We start from the raw sequence: 17,283 nt of genomic DNA, 5'->3' as shown, positions 1-17,283 counted from the left end.
GAATAGTTATGTAATCATATGTGGGGCCAATATAACCTGATCAACTATATTTGTCTGAGATATGACCAACATGTGTTTGGGAGTGACTGTGGTGTCGTGACAAGTCTAAAACTCACCAAATCTGATACTAATGAAGCACATAGTTAAAATACTATAGGAGTATTTTTAACACTATATCTCTGCACAGCATCGTTACAAGTAGTACAAATCCTCACAAATGAAAGATCTACAATTCCTTGTTTATCTTAGTAAACCTTTGTTGTAGATCTCTGTTATCGCTGTAGGATTAAGATATATCTTGCTAGAAAATATTCGATTCATGATCAATGTAGGAGGCTTATCGTCATTCTCCCCTTGTATCTTTTAAAGAAAAATGCCTCCTAGGAAAAGACTCAACAGAAAGAACAACAACCCTCCGATGAATCCGCCTCCACCACCTCTTCAGTTCGATCCTACTATGTTCCAAGCAGCGGTTACAGCCGTTGTGGCTGTCGTGATGTCGCAAATCAATTCTGGCGGTTCTAGCGGATCGGGAAGTGGTACCCATCCCCTTAATATTGATGGTGGCTAGGTACACCAGAAGGAGTTCTCCTACAAATTCTTTATGAATGTGAAACTCAAATCCTTTGACGGCAATGGAGGTGTCATTGCCCTAACTCGTTGGTTCGAAAAGATCAAATCAATTTTCGAGATCTGTGCGTACCCCGACGCAAGCAAGGTGAAGTTTGTCGTCTGCACCTTCACTGATAGAGCACTGACTTGGTGGAATAGCTGAGTTAAATCCCTAAATCTGCCGGTAGCCAATGCCATGGGTTAGGAGAGTTTGAAAGAATTAATGCTTGCAGAGTATTGCTCGAGGGGCGAGATGCAAAAGCTGGAGCACGAGCTCTAGAACCTGAAGATGAAGGGTTCCGAAATTGCTACTCACACTTCTAGGTTCAAAAACCTGGCTCTTCTGTGTCCCGGGATGGTCACCCCGGAAAGCATGAAAATTGAGAGGTACATATGGGGATTGACACCCCAACTCAAGGAAACGTATTGGCTGCTAAACCTCTCACATTCGATAGTGCCAAGTGCCTGGTGTAGACTCTGATAGATCATGGGATTGATCATGAACCTGTATCAGTCGTTCCTAAACCACCAAAGGAAATCGGTGAGATGGAAAAAGTTATGGAACAAGCGCAAGGGCAAGTCTTTGTATGAGCCCTACAAGAAGCAACAGACGGTGACAGTCCACGCTGCTACCGTTCCTACTGTTGTTCCCGCTACTCCAACAACTCCCAGCCGTTATGCTGGTAACCTGTCCTTGTGCAAAAAATGCAACTTCCATCACTTGGGAGTTTGTAGGGAGATGCAATGCGACAAATGTGGCAGAAAGGGGCATATAGCTCATTTCAGCAAAACACCAGTCCAACGATGGCTCCTGGAGCGTGAATTAGTCAAGCCTGTTTTGGATGTGGGGAGGTCAGGCACTTCAAGAGAAATGGCCCAAAAGCAACGGCTGGCAACACAAGGAGAGTGCTAGCCATGGGCTAGGAGGAAGCAGTTGTTGATCCCACCGTAGTTACCAATACGTTCCTCCTTGACAACTCTTATGCATGCATTCTTTTCGATTCTGGTACGGAGAGAAGTTTTGTGAGTCATGAATTTAAGCATCCACTCAAGCATAAATCCCAACCTTTATCCAAAACATTCACCGTCAAGATGGCTAACGGAAAGAAAGAGAGCACTAACAACATATTCATAGGTTGTACCCTTACCCTAAACGACCATTCTTTTCCAATCGACCTTATGCCAGTTTCCATAAAGAGTTTTGATGTCATCATTGGCATGGATTGGTTGAGCCCCAATCGTGCTGATATCCTTTGTTATGAAAAGGTTATCCGTCTCAATCTTCCATCTAGCGAAACCCTCATTATCTATGGTGATAAAATCAACTCAAACCTTCGTATCATTTCGTGCATCAAAGCCCAAAAATATCTGCGAAAGGAGTGCCATGCATTCCTATCCCGTGTCGCTAACGAGAAACATGAAGTTAAAGATCTCGAGAGCATCCCTGAATTCTGCAACTTTTCTGATGTCTTCCCCGAAGATCTTCCTAGAATCCCTCCCGAGCGCCAAGTCGAGTTCCGAATTGACTTAATCCCCGGAGCTACCCCCGTAGCTAAATCCCCTTACCGTCTAGTGCCGGTAAAAATGCAAGAGTTATCCAGCCAGCTTAACGAACTACTCAACAAGGGATTCATCAGACCAAGTTACTCAACCTGGGGAGCCTCACTCTTATTTGTGAAAATTAAAGATGGATCCTTTCGGATGTGTATAGATTATCGCGAACTGAACAAGCTTACTATCAAAAATCATTACCCACTTCCCCGAATCGACGACCTCTTCGGTCAACTTCAAGGAGCCAACTAATGGATTGGTTGACCATTGAATCCTTTCGGGGGTGTGACATCTGCCAGCACCCACCACTGCTATATTCATATATGAATACACTTATATATATATATATATATATATATATATATATATATATATATATATATATATATATATATATATATATATATTCAGGTTCATTTGAGACCATTCTAATTTTGTGAGACCGTGAGACCAAATCTAAAAATAATTTTAAAATGCAAAATAAATGGAAAAGTCCAAAAATTCTTTTTTTAAATATTATTTTCGGAACTTGAATTAACTAAAAAAAATTTAAAAAATCCCGTTTTTTTTTTTTGAAAAATACGTGAAATATTCTAAATAGAATATTACACTGGCATATTCTAAAAAATAATTTTAAAATGCAAAATAAATGGAAAAATCTAAAATTTCTTTTTTTAAATATTATTTTCGGAACTTGAATTAACTAAAAAAATAAAAAATAAAAAAAAATTCTATTTTTTTTGAAAAATACGTGAAATATTCTAAATAGAATATTACACTGTACATATTCTAAAAATAATTTTAAAATGCAAAATAAATGGAAAAATCAAAAAATTCTTTTTTTAAATATTATTTTCGGAACTTGAATTAACTAAAAAAAATAAAAAAAATAAAAAAAATGCGTCTCACGGTCTCACAAAATTAGGTCGTCTCACATGAACCTAACCCTATATATATATATATATATATATATATATATATATATATATATATATATATATATATATATATATATATATATATTGACAATACTAACAAGTATATAATCATTAATCACGAAATATAGTTTTGTTTTACTATTTTATTTTTCAAACTAACAAAACATGCAAATAACAAAATATGAAAGAAACTTTCATAAAACTATTGTATTTTTTTTTATTTTATATACGAAAATATTTCGGTTGGAAATAAATGGTTTTTTATTTTGTTAAAGAAGTGCGATATTTTTGTGAATATTTGCTTCGTTCTTCTCAACTCACCCACCATCTCGGTCTCTGGCTCTGCTGACCTAAATCAGACATGCCCTGCCAATTAGTCAAAGTCGGGAAGCCAAAATGACTCTGTAACAAGTACATGGTTTTGGTATTGTTTTATGCAAGCACTCTATTATGATCATCGACATGTTTGAATATAGTTATGTGTATTATTTATTTCTTTTATGTAAATTACAATGTAAATGCTACTTATTGTATCTATGACATATATCCATGTCCTTCCTATACATGGAATGCAATTAATGTAGAAAAATATAGTTACAAAGAAGTCAGTTGATCCCAATATTCCCCAAAACTTCACTGATATCATCGATTTCATACCCTTTTGAAATGGCAATGTTAGAGGTTTCTGGAGGGACCATATCTTCCTTCTTGAAGCTCTCTTCACTACGAAGAAACTTCTCACTTCCATATTCCACTGAATCTTTTAGAATAATGGTTTTATGAAGGCCAACAAGGAGGTCTTCATAGTCTGTATCCCCCTTTTCTCCCACAAATACAAACATTTTTGTGAGATCCATCCCCCACCTAACTGATAGATACCTGCATTATACATTCATTGAAACAATATAGTAACTACAAGCCTATATGTAAATAAAAAAGTCGATTAATACATAGTCACAAAATTATGTTGTATACCTTAATGCTTGAGCTCTTGATGCGAATAATGGTATCACATTTAATTTTTTTGCAGCATGTGTGAAGACAGTGTTGCAACGAAAACCTCTCATTCGTAGCCTTTGACGCAGGTCATCAACTCTACGTGTCTAAATACATATATTTATGATTGTGATTATTACTATTAATTTATATTAAGTAAAAAACAACAACTTACTTTTATTAGTTAGTCACATATATAAATATAATACCTTAGCTCCTTGTTTGATTATGTATGTGTAACACCTTGAACTTGAGTTTGATGTCTTTATTTGTTCCACCATGTTGTCATCCTCCTCATTTTCTTGCCTAGCAATCCTTACTATTGTTGATCTCACATTCTCTTCTGGCCATCTGTACTCAGTGTGGTTATCATAGTCTTCATCAACTACAAGATCTCTCCATGGGTAATATAGTTCACTTCCACTACTACAAACCAATGCATCAAAACTCTCTATATTCACTTCACATCTTTTCAATACTTCCTTTATCTCCTGTAAACTCAACCCTGTCAATAATATAAACCCAATCTCCCCAGGCTTTCCAACTGCAAGTTCCATAACATTTGTTATTATCATTGACATGGTCTCTGTGGGGTCCCCATTGGCATCATAAGAATCAACAGCTATTATGTATAATGCTTGCCTTCTTCCTGGACTGTAACTAGGGTTTGGTTTTCTATTGGTAGACATTTTGGTTAAGGTCTCTATTAGTTCTTTCTGTCTAATTGCTGGATCTAGATCTCCATTGGACTTAATTTCACCATCTATAGAGAATCTTAAAGAGAGATCTTCAACACCCTGTAATGATTCACTCATCGGTTCTTCTTTGGTAGGTATGATCTTCTGACGGGTGGTGGGGTGGCGGTTTCTACAATGTTCAAGGTGGGAGAGGTAATTCCGGCAGTGTTCCGGCCATGAAAACCGGTGGATGTTCTTCAGGCCACGCTTTCGGCACTCGGCCCATAGGTTTTTGTCTGCAACAAGCTTCAATAGAGCATCTTCAATGGCTTTTTGGTCATGTGGGTCCACTAGAAGACCGTTATTTAGTGCCTGAGTCAACCATGAGTTTTTGTTAGATATGGCTTTTTGGTAATTATTTGAAGTTATTCAAAGGTGTACCTTGAGTATATCCACGGGCCCACCATTTTTTGTAGCAACAACTGGTAAACCATAAGCTGATGCTTCTATGATTGTCAGGCCAAATGGTTCCACTAGAGCTGGATTGATGAAAACACCCTTCAAGAAAGAAGTATGTCATATAAAGTAATAAAAAAACACCTCTATATAACAACTAATTTTTATTGATCGTTTGTTACCTTTGTTTTTGCAGCTAGACGATATATCTCAGGTACCTCAACTTGCTTATGATGCTTTGGATATGCCACCTGTCCATACAAATCATACCTATCAATTAGCTTCAAGACTGTGGTAAGAACAACCCCACTACTGCTCGACATATCTTCTACATCATCTCTGTTCCCAAGTATAAGTGTCTGCAATTAATAATTTTCCAAACATATTTTAGCTTTTATTTTTGCATATTGACATATAATTATGTATGTAATAGACTGATATAAGTCATACCAAGTTTGCTAGTTCTCGAAGTGGCTTACATTCTCCAAAAGCTTTAAGCAAAGTGGTGACATTTTTCTTGGGATCTGGTCTAGACAATGCTAGGATCATGGGTTTGTGTGGATTTGTGAAAAACCTCATAATCTCAGACCATATTGGAGGTACTGCCCTTTTATTTTGGGCTTTGTCACGCCCAATTATTGATTGAAGATCCCCATTACCTTCTGGTGAATCTATGTCTTCGGCCTTGACAAAACTGAAGTCCATGCCTGGTGGTATTACCTATATTGTCAATGATAAAAAAAAAATGTTAGTCTAGATCAACATTTAGTTGGTACTTATTAATAAAGGACATAAAAAGCTTTATAGGACTATTTTCGATGATGAGGATAAGAGGGCATTCACGTCTTTTGCTTAGATGAGAGATCGAGAGTTGAGTATAATAAAGTGAAATGGTGAAAAGATTGTGATGTTACCACAGCCCTAGGCATGTATCGTCCAAGACAACTGACTCCTCTTCTTCTTCTAACCCTAAGTTTCCTCTCAAGCTTAACATCAAAACCATCATATAAACCCCATTGCTCTTCAATCTCTTGCCTCGTACTAGTGACCACCATTTCAGCAGCATCTAATGCCAACTCTTCACCTTCAATCCTCCTCATGATCTTGTAAGTTGAGTTAATATCCTCTTTAGAAAGCCTCCCTTGTTTCAACAACTGCTCAAACTTGTTCCTTCCAAGTGAGTGTCCTGTGAGCACCATAGGCACATTTAGGGAGCCTGATAAACGTGCTGCAACTTCACCTGCATCTGCATAGTGGCCATGAATCACATAGGGCCACACTGGCTTCCCATTATCAAACTGCTCTCCTAAAGATCTTGCCATGTTTACGACGTGACTTAGAGCTCCATCAACGAATTCCGGGATGTAAGGCCATAACGACTCTTTGAATATATATCTGAGAAAAGCTTGAAAGTTAGGGCTCAATGTAAAAAATAGCAATGTACTTTCATTAATCCACTATAGATATACAAAAAGTTGTAACACATGAAGAGAAATTACTTGTCACGAGGTCCGCAAGGGATACGAACAATGTAGGCCCCACAGTTTCCGGAACCTTCCGGTGGACACGAGAGCATCTCAATGGGTTCTCCATAACCATAATCAACATCTGTACATGCTATTTGTCGAGTTAATAAATCAACCCTGATAACTCCTTCCATGTCAGCCAATGCTCGTGCAAGTTCCACCACATATTTCACCTGACCACCCGTATCAGAATCCCGTCCCAACTCCATGTTATCACCTCGTACCAACCCATGAATGCTATAAGAGTTAACAAGCATTTCACATCATCATAATTCATAAATTAATCATCTTTTATTGAAAAAAAATAGATTATTATTCTAATTAATACCTGATGAGGACGATGTAAAGTTGTCGGGATTGATTAACAACATCTGACCATATCTGCATCTCAGAGTTTATTCTTGAAATCTTGTTGACTGGCATGACTTCACCTTTTTCTTTTTCGCCATCTGAGAGCTCTGAAAGATCTTCTGCAGCATCATTGCGACCTTTCTCTCGTTCAATGCGACGCTTTGTTAGCTTTTGTGTATCTTCTAAAGCTATCTGTCGGTTTTAAAAATATTTTAGAAAATGGAAAAAAAAAAAAAAGACAGATTCGGACAAATTATATATATATATATATATATATATATATATATATATATATATATATATATATATATATATATATATATATATATATATATATATATATATATATATATATATTTGTGGATTATCCTCCAAGTTCATTCAGTGCCTAATAAGATGCAAGTTAACATTGAATGGATTTAAAGTTTCATAGCCATTAAATTTTTTGATGCGAAAAAATGTTTTTTTTAAACATATTAACCTTTATAGCGAATAATGCATAATATGAATTAATGAGTAAAAGTTGTATACAAAGTAAAATAGGTACGACAATCTATTAAATATTATAAAATTCAATTCATCACAATGCTAAGTCAACAAGAAAACAACACCGTAAAAGTTGAGTTTGTCTCCGAAAGGTTATGGGCTTTTAAATATCATATAGATGTCTAAACGCTTTTTATCAAGGAAAAAAACGAACTTTTAGACGAAAATCAATTTTATCCTTTTAAATTCTTTTTTTTATTTTATTATTACGAATATAACGATTGTCTTTTGAAGGTTAGGGGGAGGAACCTGCTTCTTTTTACGGGTAAGATGCCAAATTCGCCAGCACATATTTTCGAGCCTATTGCTTTTTTGACGAGTGTTCCTAGTTGCAATTACCTGCATATATCTCAAATTTTCATTTCAATAGTTAGTAAATATCTATGCATAATTATTTATTGTACAAATAAAATATTTATTGCATGCGCTCTCACTTTGAAAAACAGGATATACAATACTTATGCCTTCGCCTCATATACACATAAACCACACGATTTTTTTTATACAACAAACACTAAAATTCATGTCATAAAACATGAACGACTATCTAAATAATATAATTTATATGACCATTTGGAAGGTATATACATAAATACGAATTAAAAGAGATGTAGGGAATTGAAAGATTAGACCTTGATCCAGGTTCTATGGAGGTCAGATTCATCAACACTATTAACTACTTCTTCAACAAAGTAATTAGTGGGATTGAAGTGTTTATCACGCTTCACGTTGTCTTGAAGCTTTTCTATCTTCATCTTCGTATCAACACCTTTTTGGCTCTGTATATTTGCTCCCACATCCAATATCGCCTCCAAATACCCATTGATCCATTCATTCCTAGCCATCTGGCAAAACCGCCTCCACTCCCTGGTGGCAGCGGTGGTGGTGGTGGTGGTTAGGGGTGGAGAAGAAGTTGAGTCGTCTTTGGTTTAAAACAGAGTTGGGAGAAACCTTTGATACCTTATAAAGGCCTTTTGAACATACAAGACATAATAAGTTTATGCCTTATTCCAGTAAAGTACAACTTATTCATAATTGCAGAATACGATGCTTTTCATTTTTCACACTTGTGGAGTGAGTTTGAGTTTTTACATGTATTAAAACTTAAGGATTGTACATGAATATATATATATATATATATATATATATATATATATATATATATATATATATATATATATATATATATATATATATATATATATATATATATATATATATGATTTAGTTATATGGCTGTGAATGATTTTTATGGGTTTATTATGTGTTTGGTCATGGTATGTTCGTGATATAGTTTTGTGGGATGTGGACGTGAAATAAATAGGTTATGGATCGACAAAAGGAGAGGTTGGTTTATATGCCCATAACTTCATATTATCTGCCACCACCTATTGAATTAGTGGACTATATATTATATATTCTTTCTTTCCTAAAATTAATATATGGTATATATATTATTATAATATTTTAAGTTTCAGTATCAATACTATTAATTTATTTAAGATTTAAGAAACTAGAATAAATTGGAATATACTCTTTCACTTATTAATGTATACAAATATTTTTTCATTTGTTTTATCGAATCTTAGAGCATCCAAAATCTATTGAATTTCATAAAATTTAATGGATTGTCACATCATCTTTTTACAGTCTATACAACTCTATCATTTTTTCCTACAATGCATTAAACTCTACAAAGTTTGATAAAATGTTACAAAATATAATTTATAATAAATATTTAAAAATTAAATTTTTTTTTCATTGAAGGGTTCAATAGTCATTGGACTCCAATTTGATTGAATGTCAAGGTGACATCTCATTATGGTAGACTTGATGGGATGACAAGTCCACCAAATAAATTACACCATTTGTTTGCAAATAAAACGTAATATAATGATAAAAAAAGGTACCGCTCATTGGGAAAATTGTTGTATTCAATCACAAATGCAATCTAATAAAACTAGTGTAATAAAACTAATTAACTTTAATTAAACTAAAATGAGGGGGGGTGTTGTGATTGCTTGAAAACTAAAAGACTTGAATAACTAAAATGCTTACAATTAAGAAAGATGATGAGATGCTCACATATTGGAAAGAATTGGTCAACCAACACAATTCAACATAATGAACATTTGTGTGTTTACCATTAGGATTCAATATGAAGCTTATCATTCATCCCAGATTGGTTATAGCAAGCATAAAGCATGATATGTCAAGATTCCTCATAGGTAATATGGAGTTTGGAGAGCCCACACCACACATTCTTAATCAAAATCAAGGATTCAATTGAAACAATTGAACCCAAGAAAGTTGATTACCCTTAAGAATGAAGGAATCCCCAATTCCTAGAGGATGTCAATGCTTACACATCCATAAAAGAGTCATGATTCATAAGCTAGAGATGATTTCTACCATCATAAACCCCTTGTTCTAAGTAAATTCAATGATTCAATACTAAACTAAAGAAATAAACCAACAATTGTGCATTCAAGTATCAAGCTCATGATCAAAGTATTAAACAAGCATAAGAAATATAAACTAGATCATAAACATAAAATAAATAACAATTAAGCATGAATCCTTCAAAACCCACAAATATCCAAGGGTTTTAGTCAAATTTAACCAAAATGAAGAAACTAGTCACTCATGGCAACAAAATAACAATCACAAAAGTGTTTTTGCATCAAGAAACTAAGAATTACTTTGAAAGATGAGAAGAATGTGTATCAAGCTTCCAAAAATCACCTACAATGGTCTCTAATGGTGGAAAATCGAAGTGTGTGCTGCTAGCCCTAACCCCCAAAGTAAATGGTGAGCAAAATGACCAAAATAACCAAAATGCCCAAAAGTGTGCAGTTGTGCGGGTACCCTCGCAAGTGTTGCGCGACCGAGACTCCACCCTCGCAAACGATGCTGGAATATTATTGACTCTTTTTTCTCCACTACACCACTTGACAACTTAATATTCTCTTGGTCCCCTCCACACCTCACTTGATTCAAATTTGGCCAGTCATCTTCAAGCTTCAAATGTGGATAGTCCAAGCCCAGACTAAGAATTCAAGACCCATCTTCATAAGCACACTTCATCCAGGTCTTCAATTTTTTAAGCCCAATTCTTCTTTGATAGATCCAGAAAGCCCAATAATGTCTCGAAAGCCCACAAAGCCCATCTCCAAGCTAATCCATAACCGCAACGAGCTCCAAAACCCTGCAAAATACCTCATACAAAATAGAAAGTACTTGATACGATCCATGATAAAGAAAATAAAGAATATACAATGCAATATTAATAAAAAGAGCTAAACATACTAAAATAAACTATAAAAAAATGAAATAAAATGAACTATCAAATTTCATCCATTGAATGACACATAGATTTATCATCTCATTCAACTCTCTTATTGAACTCACTATTATAGATGATCTTACTTACAAAAAGTGTAACAATTAGATCACTTGTTAAATTCTATTTGACACATCAAGTTATGGAATAACAACTTACTTTTTCATTTGTTTAATCTTAGCTATCCAACTTTTTGGTGAATACTAGGTTTCATTGTACATAGAAAAATGTCATAAATAAAATTGACATAATATCTAGTAAAGTTTAGATATAATTTATTTTTGTCTAGGTTATATATCAATTTAATTATATATATTAATATCAATTCCTAAATTGCATGTCCTACCACGACTCCCATGTTAAACTTCATTGGATAAAAGCCATATGTATTACAGCCTGAATATGTTTCGACAAAGCTATTTTTTAATTTGGGTGGAATATAATGCTTTTGTCATTCCTTTTAACAATGCATGTTTTTCTGTCTTTTTTTTTATAAAATTGTCTGTTAAGAAGTAAAAGGATTAAAGAAATAATAGAACTATTCTTATCTATCCTAATAAATAAAAATGATTTTGCCATTTATTATTTTTTTAAGATTTTTGCCATATGTTATTATGTAAGATTTTTTAAATTACTTAAATTCAACATGTCATTATGTGATATTTTTAATTTTTTGTTAATAAAAAATTACTCAATTCCACTAAATAACACATCTATTATTATATATGTAAATTATTTATCATATTAAACATGTAGATAACACTATAATTAATGAAACATTTAAACTAAATATATTTTTCTCCATAAAATGAATATATTAATAAATAGTTTGTTTTTTCTACCACTAAAAATATTTATTATGAATTTTTGTTGCATAATTAAAATAATAAAATATTATAAAACAATATTATCAAATTGAGATATGATAAAATATATTTTGTTAAACTTTGAAATAAAGTAAGTATAAAAAATATTTAATGTTTACGTCTTGATATAAAACTTTTAATTTTAATAAATTCGTATAGTATACGGATCTTACATCTAATTTATAATCTATTTGTAGCATTAATAATGGTTTAAATACTTAGGCAAGTGTTCCCACTAAATATCTTTTTCCTTATACGAAATAATGATCGATTAAAAACGGAACGATATAAATAAAGTAAGCATATGGAAGTGGCGTAATCTGGTATATTTGGCAGATATGCCATACAAGCACAAGCACTTCAATAATCCAAGCCACCATGTGCTATTCGATCCCTTCCGTTTCCTTCCTAATTAAACGTTTCTTTCAACCTTTATTTTCAGCATTTTGTATTTTTCAGAGTTTTAGGCTAGGGTTAAATGGAAGAATTACCAATCTAGTTTCTTTTTTCCTTTTTAACTTATTGTATCTTACTTTCATTTGAATACTACAAGGAAGGTTCTAAATAGTGTGACTATGATTTGACAACAATATCAAACCTCAAGCTATGATGAGCTTTAGTGAATCATGATGTTTTCCAAAACTTGACAATTTTATATACACTAAAATAGATAAATTATATAATTATAGAATTATATCAAATATATCAAGTTTTTAGAAGTGTTATATTAACACTTAATGTAAAAAATAAAAATTAAAAAAATTAAAAAAAAAAAAAAAAAAAAAAAACCAACAACAACGGTTGTTTTAGGCCCAATTAGAAAAAAAAAATATGCCTTGAAAAGATTTATTTCATAATGCGCTAAGATGCGTCTTGACACTTTATTTGGACGTGACGTCTAACATATTCGCCTTGGACGTTTTCGTAACAGTTATACTATGCCTCGTCCTATGACATGTCTTTTAGAACCATGTACAATTTTATATTTTGCAATTTACATATATAACACACCTAATTAATTAAAGAAAATTTACATGAATACAAAGTAATTGTACTATCACAATCGCATGGATTTTCAAAATATAAGATTCTAATGAAAAAAAAATTAGAGTACATGTAACTTTTTATATTTTGTTAACGAACTTCCAATAAAGTCTTAATATTTTGGTTAATTTATGGTTTAATCTCAATTTTTTTAAATAGAAAAATACTGATTATTTTATATTTTTGCTCAAATTAACAAATCAATTCTTTATTTTTTTTAATAGAAAATAACAGATTATCGTATAAAATTAGATAATTCGGATTTTTCTATTAAAAAATAAGTGTTGGATTAAACCGTAAACTGACCCAAAATTTTGAAACTTTATTTATATAACTTTAAATTTATCTTTTTAAGTTACAAATGCTCTATCAATTTATGACCAATCTAATGGATCACTCGGTTTTTCATTGTTTCAAAAATAATTCACAACTATGTTGTATCAACTTTAATTTATGTCCTTACCTTTTCACAAAAGTGAAAACTTAGCAAAACAATGTCTCTTCATGCATACATATCTATGCGTTTTCATGATATACTTGTATTTTTCTTCTGACTTACAATATATAATGGGAAAATTATTTGAGAGGGTAAGTTATTTTTTGAAATATATACATTTAGTCCTTATTCTTTTTTTTTTGTAAATTAAACCCTTATAATTTATTAATATGTACACATTAGGTCCTTTTGACCGGATTCTATAGGCTTTGATGATGTGGAAGCACATGTGGCACTAAAAACAACTGTATAACAATTAGTTAGCTTAGTCACTCCTTATAAACGAATGTTAACATCCAAAATCAGGAGGAATCACGGTTTTGTCGTAGAAGAAGAAAGAAGATGTCGAGTGGCTCAAGAATCTCCACAGGTTCAAGCAATCACATAGTAGATAAGGAAGTCCTCTGTGATTGTAAACTCCCTACAAGAATTCGTACCTCCAAGACCAAAGATAACCCTGGAAAGAAATTCTGAGTGTGCCCTAACTCATTGGTAAATACCTAAATTGATTTTATTTGTCAAATCACATCAATTTTCTTCTTTTTACCTTCTATGTTGTTGATTTCATTACTACAGAAACTAGGGAAAAAGTGTAAAGTTTGGGAATGGATTGATGAAGAACCTGAGAATATGAAGCCCATTGCAGAAGATACTTTTTCAAATGTTGCAGATTATCTTATACAAGTTTTAGAGGATGTGGCATCTGTTAGAGAAGAAGTGAAACAGTTGAAGGTTATGGTTTGTGTACTGATTCTGCTGGTCATTATTAAGGTTATGTTTTGGGGTTGAAGATATGCTTCTGGAGGTTTTAGGGGATGTTGATGTAATAAACTTATTGTGTAATTCTTGTTTATGTAATGGATGTTGATGTACTTTATGTTTATGTAATGGTAAAGTTTATTGCTATTATGTATGGATGTTGATGTAATTAAGTCAGTCAAATGGAGGTAAAACCAAGACAAATTACAGGAAATATTCTTTTATAGACAATTGGATGTAAAGACAAATAAAAGTGGCTGACAAAAGGCATCAAGCCATATAATAATTACAAACGATAATCCCACCAGTAGGGGTAATACATTAATTTAGTTCAAATTATTCGACAAGTACATCAAAAGTAAACAACTAGTAGGGGTAATATAGTAATTAAGCTCAAAAGATTACCCCACACTACATCAAAATATATATATCACATGCATTACCCCACTACACCAAAACCTAATTACTCTAAGGTCACAGGTTTGTCTTGTCTGCATCCAGTTCCATCCTTGACTTTAACATTTTTCTGAAGACCAATTTTTGTGATTCTTTCTGAAAACCTTCTCACCCTACCAGCATCATTCAAAGGAACCTTCTTCATAGGACTTCTCTTTACAGGAGCCTTCTTCACAGGGTCTTCTTCATAGGAGCTCTCTTGACATGAGCTTTCTTCAGAGGAACTTCATTTACATCAGGAGTAGGAGTGCTTGGAGCTGGAGTTGATTGACTTGGACCTGCTGTGCTTGGAGTTGGAGTTGGCTTACTTGGGCACGTGGCTTTGTTGTGGCCAGTTTGGTAGCAAATGGTACATCTTAAAGGAATACCTGCCCTTGACACAGTATGCCTTGTGTGCCCACTTAGCTCTCTTTCTGCATGATCTCTTTTCCTTTTGACACATGGCCTGCCAAGTAACCTCCTCCTTAATGGAGGCAAAATAGTAAGAAGTCCTTCAACATGTGGCCACTCAGAACTGTCATTGAGTGGGTGGATGTTATACTCATAGCTACTAAGGAAAGAGGCTTTAGTATAGGAGTTTGATACAAAAGCCTCCACATCTAGGTTCAATGATGAAATTGTTGATATGGCATGTACACATGGAATGTCTGTGAGTTGCCAGCCTTTGCATCCACATGATCTCTGATTCAGATCAACAACATACCTCTCATTTCCTGAGAACACTTCAAATTCTTTGTAGCCACTCACATAAGGTACCCAAAATCTGTCAATATACAAGAATATAGTCAGTTAACATTATAAACCAATGTATAACTAATGAAAGTGTTACTAACCCTTGCAATTCTTTCAAATCCTCTATATCCCTTCTGATACTTGGGCATATGTCCAAATCCCAACTCAAACCTTTTTGCTTCTGCGTACATAACCTCTGCGTTGCCCAACATCTTATGTCCTCTAACATTGTTATCACTGGTTTCCTTCTAGCATCAAGTACATCAGAATTGAAACTTTCAGAAACTCCATTATCTACTGCATCACAGTCCATACCCTCTCTAAAAAAAAGCTTTTGACCAACACCTTGGATCCATGTCTATAAGATAGTAAGCCATGCTTTCCAAGGACTTAATCTCATTCATTGCTGCTTCAAACTTTGGTACAGTTGTTAGCCCTCCAAAATGGTTTAAAGTATTGTTCTCCTTTAAATTTTTTGTGTAAATTAGCTAGAATGTGTCTAGCACATAATCTATGCTCCACATCAGGAAGTCTTTCCTTCACAACTTCAAATAATCCCTGATTCAAACAATTAAATGATTAGTTAATTAAATGATCAAAACAATTAACGTTAATTGAAAAAAATAGAATGATTACCTTGTGTCCATTTGAGAGGATTGTAATTCCATGACCACTCCCTCCTCCAATGTGGTCTTCCATCAGGTTGTCCAAAAACCATTTCCATGTCCTTTTGTTTTCAACATTGACTACTGCCCAAGCTAAGGGATAGATGTTATTATTAGCATCTCTACCCACTGCTGATAGGAGTTCCCCTCTATAAACACCTTTAAGAAAGCAACCATCAACCCCAATTACCTTTCTGCATCCACCTAACCACCCATCCACAACACCTTTAAAGCTAACATAAAAAATATCAAACACCATAGTATTATCAGGTTGTGGCTCCAAGAACACCTCAACATGTGAACCTGGATTAGTCCTTCTGATTTCAGCTGCATAATCCCATAATTTGGCATTATGTTCTTTCAAACTTCCCTCAACTTCAGACAATTCTAACTTTTTTGCATTCCTACACTGCCCAACACTCATAATAATGTTGTATCTCTTAGATACTATGGCTTTCATTTTCCTCAAAATCAGTTTAGGACTCTCCAAAACATCATTCACAAATTGTTTCCTTATCCACTTATATGTTACAATTGACCCAAGTTTGAATGCCCTAGAGCACTTGTGCTCTGTTATAAGAGACTTAATGTAACACCGAAAAATTTTAAATTTATTTTATTCATTTTTATTTCATAAAAATGCACATTATTCCATGTAAACACTTTTTTTATTCAAAAATCATCAACAAGGTTTTCAGAACATTATGAATTTCCAGGATCTGTATTCATCACTCTTTTCTCTTGTGTGTGTACAATCGAGCCGCCACCTTCCCGCGAATCTGAAGAACCTGAAACACATAACACATAACACGGTAAGCACGAAGCTTAGTGAGTTCCCCAAAATACCACATTTAACACATATGCCACTCAAGGCTACAATATGACCATCCGGTCGGTGTGTCTCAGCGGAACCCTCCAGTTCCGTATCGTTGGACCCTCCGGTCCGATTTGTATCGTTGGACCCTCCGGTCTGGTCTATATCGTTGAACCCTCCGATCCGGTCTATAAACTCCGCATAGCATAAATCACAAAGACATGATGCATAGCATATCACATATAACATAATACTCAATGTAAGCACATAAGACCCTCCGGTCGCACATAACTACCACTCAAGGTAACGTATAGTGAGAAGACTCACCTGATATTGCTGACTGAAGAACAAGATCACGCTGCTCCGACCACCGTCACGAACTCCACCACTGAATCACCGAAACCAATAAATACCAATAACAACCAAAATACCCCTGGAAGTCAACTGGTCAACTC

At 33.9% G+C, this 17,283-nt stretch overlaps 2 protein-coding genes across 2 annotated transcripts; both read right to left on the bottom strand.

Moving 5' to 3' along the window:
* Positions 1–3,564: 3,564 nt before the first annotated feature.
* Positions 3,565–8,749, bottom strand: LOC111908812 (sucrose-phosphate synthase 4). Its single transcript, XM_023904610.3, has 11 exons — positions 8,286–8,749; positions 7,903–7,992; positions 7,085–7,299; positions 6,730–6,993; positions 6,145–6,625; positions 5,681–5,950; positions 5,413–5,589; positions 5,216–5,332; positions 4,307–5,146; positions 4,077–4,204; positions 3,565–3,980 (listed from the first exon to the last, which is right to left on the bottom strand). Exons 1-11 carry the CDS (start codon positions 8,496–8,498, stop codon positions 3,707–3,709), a joined length of 3,069 nt encoding a protein of 1,022 aa, XP_023760378.1. The 5' UTR covers positions 8,499–8,749; the 3' UTR covers positions 3,565–3,706.
* A 6,039-nt stretch (positions 8,750–14,788) lies between these two features.
* On the bottom strand, positions 14,789–16,474 carry LOC111908792 (uncharacterized). Its single transcript, XM_023904593.1, has 4 exons — positions 15,986–16,474; positions 15,767–15,907; positions 15,451–15,707; positions 14,789–15,380 (listed from the first exon to the last, which is right to left on the bottom strand). Exons 1-4 carry the CDS (start codon positions 16,472–16,474, stop codon positions 14,789–14,791), a joined length of 1,479 nt encoding a protein of 492 aa, XP_023760361.1.
* Between the last annotated feature and the right edge of the window lie 809 nt (positions 16,475–17,283).

This window comes from Lactuca sativa, chromosome 6 (genome assembly GCF_002870075.4).
Source record: "Lactuca sativa cultivar Salinas chromosome 6, Lsat_Salinas_v11, whole genome shotgun sequence".
Taxonomy (NCBI): Eukaryota; Viridiplantae; Streptophyta; class Magnoliopsida; order Asterales; family Asteraceae; genus Lactuca; species Lactuca sativa.
The sequence above is the reverse complement of the archived record's forward strand: the minus strand, read 5'-3'. Positions and strand labels throughout refer to the sequence as shown.

What these genes read in the sequence shown, in the direction of transcription:
- LOC111908792 (XM_023904593.1), bottom strand. Translation starts at nt 16,474, where the DNA reads ATGAAAGCCATAGTATCTAAGAGATACAACATTATTATGAGTGTTGGG. An exon ending in GGGCTAACAACTGTACCAAA is followed by an intron (nt 15,708 to 15,766) that starts GTTTGAAGCAGC and finishes ACTATCTTATAG; the next exon opens with ACATGGATCCAAGGTGTTGG. An exon ending in GATTTGAAAGAATTGCAAGG is followed by an intron (nt 15,381 to 15,450) that starts GTTAGTAACACT and finishes GTATATTGACAG; the next exon opens with ATTTTGGGTACCTTATGTGA.
- LOC111908812 (XM_023904610.3), bottom strand. Translation starts at nt 8,498, where the DNA reads ATGGCTAGGAATGAATGGATCAATGGGTATTTGGAGGCGATATTGGAT. An exon ending in TAATCAAACAAGGAGCTAAG is followed by an intron (nt 4,205 to 4,306) that starts GTATTATATTTA and finishes ATATGTATTTAG; the next exon opens with ACACGTAGAGTTGATGACCT. An exon ending in TCAAGAGCTCAAGCATTAAG is followed by an intron (nt 3,981 to 4,076) that starts GTATACAACATA and finishes TGTATAATGCAG; the next exon opens with GTATCTATCAGTTAGGTGGG.